The 10318-nt window shown below is 45.0% G+C and overlaps 1 protein-coding gene across 1 annotated transcript in view; it reads right to left on the bottom strand.

Moving 5' to 3' along the window:
- Window positions 1-542: 542 nt before the first annotated feature.
- The window catches only part of LOC122620297 (nephrin), a 71446-nt gene continuing 61670 nt past the window's right edge, over window positions 543-10318 (bottom strand). The window contains exons 15-17 of the mRNA XM_043797683.1: window positions 9759-10026; window positions 7841-8088; window positions 543-2105 (exon numbers count right to left, since the gene is read on the bottom strand). Of these exons, the coding sequence (XP_043653618.1) occupies window positions 2041-2105; window positions 7841-8088; window positions 9759-10026 (581 nt within the window). The 3' untranslated portion in view covers window positions 543-2040. The remainder of the gene's footprint in view (window positions 2106-7840; window positions 8089-9758; window positions 10027-10318) is intronic.

Below are 10318 nucleotides of genomic sequence, written 5' to 3'. Positions count from 1 at the left end.
CCCACCAACCTCCCGAACTCCCAAGCTGCCAACCTCCCATGCCCCTTAAGCTTAACAGCCTTAATTCGAATCCACGGCTTTTGGGGCGGCGCGCTCGTGTTTGGCTTTGGGGGCAGAGGGCGTGGCACGTTGGATTGGCAAAGGAAAAGGAATCCGAGGGCAAAGGATACAACTACTACGGATGGCTTGGGCAAAGTAATGAAGGCGGTCTCCATTGACCGACCGCCTTGCCGATGTTTCGATTACGCGCCTCAAGTGGCAATCAGGCTGCATCCGCAGCAGCAGCGTCTGCAGCGCCGCAGGATTTGCTCCGCATTAATAACACTTAACCCCTGGCCAAGCCAAACCAAAGTTGGGCAAACAGGACTCGGAGGCTGCTGCTGGTGGACCAAGGCGCGGCGGCATTAATCTTCGCTTTGATGTGCGACGACGAATCGTCCGTTTAATTGGAATTGATTTGAAAGGGGCAGCTCAGAGTTTGGTTTGAATCTTGTTTATTTATTCAGTATTCAGTATTATTAACACACTCAGTAGTTTCGACTTAGTTATTAATGTATTTCACTTTTAAGTTTGCGCTTCTCGTTTCTCCTTGCTCGTTTCGCATTTAAATTTAATTTATTTATAAATCTAACTTTGCTTAAAAACAATCAGTTTGGTTTTGTTCAGAGTGACAGAGACAGAGAACGACATACTGTTTCCATTTGTATGCACCTATATATACTTGTATATATATATGAATTTCAATTTATTTTATTACGCATACGCACTGTATATTTTGCTAGTCTGCCATTTCACTTTATGTTTGTATATTTGAAATTAGAATTCGAATTACATTGGAGTACTGTGTAAAGTGTATGGCGTATTATTATTACTGTTATTATTATTTTTATGTCGTACTTTGCTCGGTTACTTTAATTATTTATAACATTTACACTGAATTCGCATTTATTGTTTGACTTCGAGTTTGTGTTGTAGTTCGAGTTGTGGGGGAGTCCTGTGTGAGTCCTGTGTGAGTGGAATTGCTGAGGATCCTGGGAATTGGCCGTTCACTCGACATTTATTCATTATGCACTCGAGCATGGCCCACTTGGCTGTTGTTTTGTGTGTTTCGTGTTTTTTCGGCTGTTATTCATCTTGGCCGTCAGTTCGGCTTATTGGGGTAATAGAATATTCATGGAATTGCCATAAATAGCGCCTGAAAGTGCCGGATCAGGGCGGAAAAGTGGGCGGGCCGTGGGCCCAGAATTGCTGCTGGCTGTTGGAAACATTTCAATATTTCAAATGATCGGACAGCAACAGGATGGGACAGACTGGAACTTTAGCTAATGAATGCTATATGGCTATGCAGACATTAATGGATAAATGGCCAGATATTTGCACACATCCGATGCAGGTAACAGATAACAGATACCTGGTGCAAAGTCAGTTGGCCAATAACTCTTAGTTGGCTCTATGAGTCTAATTACACTTTCAATACACACGGCTTACTTACTTACTTACTATACTACTGGCTTACGGGCTAGTTGTTCATTAATTACAATTAATATTTAACATTTAAATGCAGTTTGATTAATGTTTGCCCGTTTCTCTATGTACAGTCGATGGTGCAACAGCAAAATGAGTGTGTGTGGTGTGTAGTGAGTGTTGTATTTACATGTTTCATACTTTTGATTTCAGTTACAAGTTTGTAGCGTATTTATAGCGCAGCTTCTGGGTTTCTATATATTTATGCTCGTATTTGGTTTTTTTTGGTTGTTTGGTTTTGATTTTGCATCCGCCTTCAGCGGTTTCAATGACACTTAATGGCTGACAATTACAAAATGGTTTATCCTTATCTATTTGCCTTTCCGCTTAAACGTTACGCAACACGATTTACCTTTACGCTAATGCATTTAAATTTATGCTAAAAATTTACAGCTATGTTTAATGAAATGCCCGTGAATTATGAGGCCTCACCGCGAGTGAGCCCACTCGTGTGTGTGTCTATGGGTGTGTGTATGTGTGTGTGTGTGTGTAGATATTTATTATTACTTTTTACAATTACTTCAGCGTTGGATCCAGGGTCGTAAATTCCAATTCGCCGCGCGGCAATATCAGATCCGGGTCTGCAATATACACTTTGGTTGGTTGGTATAAAACAAAATCAACAACAATGGCATATGTGTAAAGGATGGCGGTGTGAGTGTGTGTGTGAGTGTTTGTGTTTGTGTGGGTGAGACATAAATTCATGTGAGAGTGAGTAATGAGTTCGTATGTGTGTGTGGGTAAGTGAGTGTAAGTGTGGGTGTAGCCGGGAATAGAGAGACAAAGGCAAAATGTTTATACCGATTAGTTTGGTTTGGCTTGTTTGGTTGATTTGATTTGGTTTTGGTTGCTTTCTATTGCTTTTCAGATTCACAACACTTGCAAAATGACATCATAACACAGAGTTGCAAATTATTATTATTTTGAGAGGCGAAAAGAAAAAGAGAGCCATTAGCAATTACGTAGCGAAAGCGTGACCAATTGTGCGCTGATAACAAAATAATATAGCATCTAATAAAACGCCACAACAACAGCAATAGCAACAGCAACAGAAACAGAAATCACAAGCGAGATAACATGAAACGTCCACATCAACAAGATTTCGATATAAATATTCACTTTATTTCACAGGGACCTCCTCCTCGTCTCCATTGGCCCTTCCGCTCGTAAACGTAAAATAATTCAACAATTTCTTAATTTTTATGGCACTTTTCGCCAGAATTCATGTGGAGGCGCAACTGAGTCTGGGTTTTTATTGTGGTCCAACTTATTGTGTCGCAGGGGTGAATGAAGTGAATCAAGTGAATCTTGAGCGTCATCTAGCGCTTGTTGTTTACGATTTTGCAGTTTGCCATTTGATGTGGCTCTGTACCGAGCACCCTGTGATATTTTATTATTATCGCCTTTTATGTCACATTTGTGTGGCGTCTCTGGGCCATAAAGGCGCACAAACTAAGGCAGCTCTCTGGAGTTTCTACGTGTGTGTGTGTGGTACTTGGGAGGCTTTGGTTGTGGCTGTGGCCTTTCACGTTTACTTTCACGCCATGCCTGACAGCATTAAAAAATGTCAAAAGTCGCAAAAATGTTGCCAGCCTGGATGGCCCACACAAAAAGCGGAAAAATCTACTAAAGGCAATGGTGCCAGGGCGGGAAAGTGCGAGGGAGGGGGTGTGGCAGCGGAAACGGAAGTGCGGCGACAAATGAATGAACAGCGCTGACATTGAGGATTCCGGACAGCGAGTGCGTGTGTGCACAAAAAGAAAATTGTATCATACAGAATTGGAAATCAAAAATAATAATCAGCCCACAAGTTGCTTCCAAGCATTCGTGGAACTGAATTAAGTATTCCGCTGAATGGTAAATGACTTTAATTGATGCCTTTGCTGCACGAACATTTTTCAGGTTCTCAGAAGCACTAATACTTCAAACACATTCCTTCGGATTGTTTTTAATCCTTTTGAGGATCATGTGACTGTGAGGGCACTATAAGTAGTAGGTAAGTGATTTCTTGCTGTGTAATTCCTCTGCTGCCGCATAAACAATGTTGCTCAGGCAAATTCTGCGGCATTTTTTGTGGCACGACAGAGACATCAAAGTGAGAGCTCGCAGACCGATACACACACACACTCGCACACACACACATGTGCTTTAAGGAGTCTTTAAGATAATGCCACCATGCCATCACATCACACAGCCGCAGCAAATGGCGCCGTGTGCTCATTTCGAGTGGCTGCTGTGTGGCTGGGTCTCAACTTTGTCTAATTAGACGAGTGCCGCTGGAGTGCACATGAAACCTACAACCTACAACGTACAACCTAAAACCTTACCAGATACAACCGACAACCCACTCGCATTACTTACAATCCAAATACGCATAGAAAAAGCCGGGCCAGCAAGGACGAAGGCCACACAAACGTGGCTCAGACATTCGCGACTCTTGACTCACACAAGCAGCAGCAAGACAAACGGCAACAATGAGACAAAAACGCGATGCCGGGCCAAATGAATGGAGCAGCATGAAAATGAAACAAATGTGCACAAAAAAGCAGCAGTTCCACATCTCATGCCATCATCACCACCATACGCAGATAGGGCTGCAGGAGGGGGCGGTGGAAGGGCACAAAAAAGCCAAACGAATTTGACTGCTCTGGGGGATTCCGTTGCTCGGTGGCAGTGCCAGCAGTGCCACCTGTACGGTGGAGCACGGGAGACTGGCATATGCAATTAAAAATGCTGGCTAATGACAGCAACTGCCGAGATGTAAAGATGCGAATGGGTGTCTTTTCCCGGCCCGTGAGTGTGTACACATATGCATATACACATTCACATTCACTCACTTGTTTGCCTTGAGTTACGGCGCTGTAAGCGTTTTGCTCTTTCCAGGACCTTTTTATTTCAATTTGACGGCGCTGCGTAAATGCGGGAACTATGAATTCCTGGGCAGCAGCAACTTGGGAACTTTACTACTCTAACTCAGCATTGTTCTCTTTGGCAAAAACAGAGGTAAATAGCATTCAATAATAGGAAACTAGGTTGTGAAAAGCTCAGAAAGATAACAACAAAGGCATTACTATACTAGTCAACAGAGTGAAACACCTGCATCAGAGCTAAAAAACTGTATTTGGCAATGTGTCCCCGTTCTAATAGAAATCTCGATGAAATCTAATACTTTTGCTGCCCAATCAGATTTCGAGGGAATCGCTTAAGCCGCTTTGCAGCTCAGTGTAATCCCAGCGAAGAGAGTTCCCAAACTGTGTGTGTTTCTAGTTGCAACAGCTACAAGAAAATTTTGTGGACCGCTCCTTCGGCGCACTTGAGCCCGACTTTGGCACTTGTTAGTGCCATGTTGTAAGCCAGTTGACTTGGTTTACGTTCTGCCGGGTGAAAGGGCAGAGCTCCGGCACTGGAGCGGGAATTCCGAATGTGGGTGTGTGTGGATGTATGTGAGTCGTGTCATGTCACATGCCCCACAAGCTCCCGGCGCACATAAATTAAACAGCCTGCCAGGGGGTAGTGCAAAAAACAGAAAAAATAAAAAAAACGATGATATTAACGAGCGGAAGGACATGCTGCAAGTAATGAAAATATAAAATTAAATCGCTGACAAAATCAAATTTAGCTAATTTGCGACATTTGAACCCACGCTTCGGGGGGCAAGAAGTGAAACAGAAGGGAGGAGCGATGATGTTGTGTTAGCAATAATATCACGTATACGACACATCTGCCCATTAAATAATATTTGCATTTGCCGGCATGTCGGCACGTCAGGCGCAGGCAGAACTCACTGGTGTTTGTGTGTGCCTTTGTGCTTATTTTTGTGTTTTAATTTAGTGCTTTCGAAATAATTAAAATTTATGCAATTCCAAGTTAAAACAAAGTCTGCCCGAGCTGCCACAGCAAACAGAGTGAGCTGAGCTTTTGGGAGGTGGAGGAGGGGGTTAAAGTGTGTGAGAGCGGGCGAAATGGGTTAAGGCAGCAAAATATTTTGCAAATTTGTTGCTGTCTGAGGCATGTTTACGCACATAGTACATATGTTTGTTTGCCAGTGCGTCGACTGTGCTCCGAAATTTATGCGATTTATCCCAAAATAACTTGGCACTGCACTGAGTGATACATGAGCGACATGGAGTGTGGATAGCCCATATATGTAGCTACAGAGGAGAATAAACAGAAATGTCAACAAAAAACAATGTCTAAGCAAACAGCCTCTTGTTCCCCGCACTTCCCCGATTGTCTGGGGGCTGTGCTGCATTTATCCTTTTTAAAAACAATATTTGCCTGCACTCTCCGATGCGCCGGTCTAATGTGTATCTAGCCTTGAATTGCTGGGGAAAGAAATGCTCATATGCTTCAATTAGCTTTGATTTAATATCTCAGATGCAGTCGGCAGAAAATCTACTCGTATCTGCGCTGCATCAAAACCGAGTTAGCAATCGCATCAAAGAAAATCATGGGGAATGCCGCAAACGAAAGGAAATTTCTGCATATTTTTTGCGGCATTTTGCCTGGCAACAAAGCCAAGCCAAAATAATTACAAATGCACAAAGGGAATGAAGGAAATCAGATGAAAGACATGTGAGTGCAGGGATGTGGCAACGTAACAAGCAACGCAAATTGGGCTGCCAAATGGACGACAAATTAAAATGTGAAATGGAGCAAGTGCTGTAGCAATGTTCTCGGGTATGGGGATATTAAAAATACTTGAGAGGCGGACATCCCTCCTGCATACTACTGCATCTACTACATCTCCAACTGACAAATTCGACAGAGAATTTTTGGGTTCAGACATGGCTGCCCATCTGCTGCAGCTGCAAGTGCAGTTGTTCCTGTTTCAGCTTCAGTTTCAGTATCTGTATCTGTGTCTGTTTCGGTTTCGGGTTCGGGTTCGGTTTCAGTTGCAGTTTCTGGCTTGGGTTGTGTCGTTCGACCTGCTGCACGGATTTAGTTACATAAAATTTACTTTGCATACATTCGGGCGGCCAGGCAGTGTTTCGGCTCGCAGGATCAGGACATAGTTTCGCCTGGGGCATGGCCAGGACCACGCTCGAGATGGTGGAGTTAGTGCTGCAAGGCTGGCTGGATGTAACGAGCAGGGGCAGCAGCACGTCGCCTGGGTGGATGGATAACATGGTATAGTTAGGAGTTAGGACTCTCTGGCAAAGGACAACGCTGCTCGTTTACTTGTGGAGTGTGGGGACTCACTACATTGCTTTAAATACTGGGCAAAGGTATTTACAACTTCAACTTCAAGTCGAGGATTAAGACAGTTGGAAAGCGAGTGGATAGTGTTGCGCTACCTACGGAGTTAGTTAGTTTCAAAGACAGGGAAGTGGAAACAGAGAAAGAGGCGGAGTTATAGAGAAAGTGAGGGGGTAGTACTATGGCTAGGTCAGGCGGGAAGTTGGTGGAACTTAGGTGGTCTATATATCGGGTGCCCGGCTAATGCGAAATATCTTCCAAATGCTCGACTCTAAACGCTTCAGTCGCTCAACTCATTCGAAATCGCAATCAAATCGAAAGCGAATCAACGCAAATGCAACGAAATTAAACACTTTGATCTGCGCTAATTGGAAAAAGTGTGTACTCGAATGCCATAAGCTACTTTCGTGAATGCCAAATGGGGGGCAATTAGTTTTTCATTTACATGTGCTCCAATTCATTAGTTGCCAGCCAATTCAGTGTTCAACCGCATCATTAGCGCCAGCTCAAGCCAACCTAATTGTTTTGCCTGTGGTGCGTTGATCTCCTGCGCGTCCACTATTCACACTACTCACATGCCAGATACTTAACTAACTATTCAATTGCATATCAATTATTGCGCAATCATAAATTATTAAAAAGAAAGAAAAAACAATGTGTGTCTTGTTGTGTGAGCTGCCAGTTTCAGTTCGTGTGCATTCCAAAACGATTTTGACAATTTATTCGCTTTGCATTGTTTAACCGAAAACAAGATGTTAAACTAATCTACATAATGGCTACAAATCATGTGAGTTATGTGTGCTAAATATATATACAGGCAAGTGCACTTCTACATAAGGCAAGTCAATCAACTAAAGCTACGAGTACAAATACAAAATTAATATCCAGTGCGCACTCGAGTCGCAACTCAAAAGTTCTTGAGCAAAATCAATTGGGGATGCAATCACAATCGCAATCGCCATCGCAATCGCAATCGCAGTCTCAAAGCACGGATGCATAGATACAAGATACAAGGACTGATAAATTGATGACTACTTGACTAGGACTACGGATAAATAACTACATAACTACATAGCTACATACTACAGCTTGTTGAGTATAGATTTTGGAATAGTACCGTTTAGGCTGGGCTGCGCGTACTGGATGAAGCTCTCGGAGATGTAGTGATGGGGCCCGGCCACGCCCACAATGGCACCGCCACTCGACCCAACGCCGCCGGGCATCGGCATGCCGCCGCCGCCGCACAGGTGCGAATTGGGAGGGGCCACACGCGCCCTAATCTCCGCCGCCCGTCCGCCGCCCTCCTCCAGCTCGTTCAGCTCGTCCTCCTCGATGTACATGCTCGGCACATCGTTTCTCGCCGGCCTAAAAAACCGAGAAAAATGCGAAAAAATCAGACATTGAAAAATATGGAAAAAAACATGGACAAAGTTGAACGGCTAATAGTTCCCAAGGTGCGGCGAAACCGCTTAGCAAACTGGACAAACTAAGCCAGGCGACTCGAATTTCAATATAAACAGCTACATTCAAGGCCCCGCCATCACCTGGGGAACGACTGGGCAACTTTGCAAGTGGGTGGTGGGTGGTTGGGTGTTTCGAAAACCAGAAAATAAAATAAATTCGTTCGGTTGCCGCGGCTGCGATGCACACGGCGGATGCGCAATATTCGCGTTTTGCGCCTTTTGCAAAGCGGATTTAATGCGCGTTTCGCTATCGACGCGGCACTTGCATTGATAAATATTGGTGAAAATATTACCATTTCCCTTGAGGACCCTCGAATTTTCATCAGCCTGCTCGACGGTCCATTGTAAATTAAATATAAAACCAATGCCAACGGTGGTGCTTATTATGCCGTATGTCTCTCTTATCAGTCAGCAATGCGCACATGTGTGCATCAAATATTTGCACTAATACTTTGCCGCAAAAGGCAAATCATTAAAATTTATGCATAGACGCACATGCCACTGAAAATAGGGAGGGGGCACCTCCATATTCAAATTTGAAAAGGGTGAGGGGTGAGGGGATGGAATCGCAGGTGGGCCCGTTTTATTTATGCACGCCATGGAGCGCGTTTGACAGTTGTGATGACCATTTAATGACCCGCATGCGATTCGCTTTGATGTGCCCGCGACTATTTTCAGCTACTATAATTAATATTTCGTTGGATTCCGCTTTGAAGTGGTTGCCCGAATTCATTATTGAGCAATCAGTGGGGCCAGCCCGAAATCAAAGAAAGGAGGATACCATCGGCATTGGACCCTGTGCCACGTCGATGCAAAAGCTGGGAAGGGGCACACTGTGTTTATTTTTCATTAGCCAGCAGGCGAAGGGGTAGGGGAGGGGGAAGGGTGGCAAGGACGAGTTCATCAGCTAAGCAGCTGCTTAATTATCCACCCACGGGGCGCGACCCTTTCGCAGATACAGCGCTGATTTCCTATCTTAAATGGAAACTCTAACTTGTGCGGCTGCCTCGTTTCCGGACCTCGTTTACGGCCATTCTTTTCCGTTGGACTTTGACCCTGTTGGGCTCTGTGGCCCGGTCGTCAGGTGCAGGTTTAATTAATTTAATTACAGACTAAGCATAATTTACTGGGCAGGTGCGTGCTCGGCTCTAATCGATTGGCGGCCTCAAAGTGCTTAGGCGATCGCCTTAATGAACCCCACATTTACCATCAGCTCCGGATTGGCCAATTTAACCTTTCTGCAGGCAGGTGAGTTTAAAGTGCGGCTCCCCCTCCCCCCAATTGATTGAGCGGCTTGTCATTTAATTACTTTCTGCGTAATAGTAGTCATAAGCGAGGAATGCGCAAGAAAGTATGCTACGTTTTTCGCCCACAACTTGCGCGCGGCTTTTCTTCATCCTCGGCTGTCAGTCACGTGCCCCACATAAATAATTCAGTAATTATTTCTGCACACACACATCCGCAGCCAACAATTTCATTATTAGTTTTCCCAGCATCCGGATGGATGTGGATGTGGATGTGGATACGGATGTGGATGTGGAGACCACAAAACAAAAGGGGCTCCCGACTCACCGCATGCTCTTGCGCACCTCCTGCGGCTCAGGTGGCCGCGGCCTGTGCCGGCAGACCACGACGATGCCGGCCACGATAATTGACGTCACCACGACGGCGCCTATCACCACGACGGCGGCGAGTATCAGCAGCGTCGATTGCTTCTCCGGGCCGCTGCCCGTGCTGGCGCCGGTGCCCAGGCCGCTGGAGCTCCCGCTGCCGCCCACACCGCCGCCCCCATGATGTGTTGTTTCTGCGGGCGTTGGGTCCTCGGACAGAATGGATTCATCTGGAACGAAAAGGGCGGGCATACCATTACATTCACTGAACAAAAATAACCCAAACAAAGGTCATGCATTAAAGCTTAATACTACATATACTTTTAAATATTTAACAGGGACTATTGGCCAGTGTCTGCAAAGTTTTGGCACGTTTACTTTTTCCAGTGCACCGACATGGATCGTAGATGGAGCATCAGATAGTTGGAGGGCTCCTAGCAATGATTTGTTATTTGCTCGGAATTAGTTTGATGCTCCTGCTGATTTCTGTTTGCCCCGCCTCGCTGCCGTGCCGTTTATTTA

Source organism: Drosophila teissieri, chromosome 3R, assembly GCF_016746235.2.
Source record: "Drosophila teissieri strain GT53w chromosome 3R, Prin_Dtei_1.1, whole genome shotgun sequence".
Classification (NCBI taxonomy): Eukaryota; Metazoa; Arthropoda; class Insecta; order Diptera; family Drosophilidae; genus Drosophila; species Drosophila teissieri.
The sequence above is the reverse complement of the archived record's forward strand: the minus strand, read 5'-3'. Positions and strand labels throughout refer to the sequence as shown.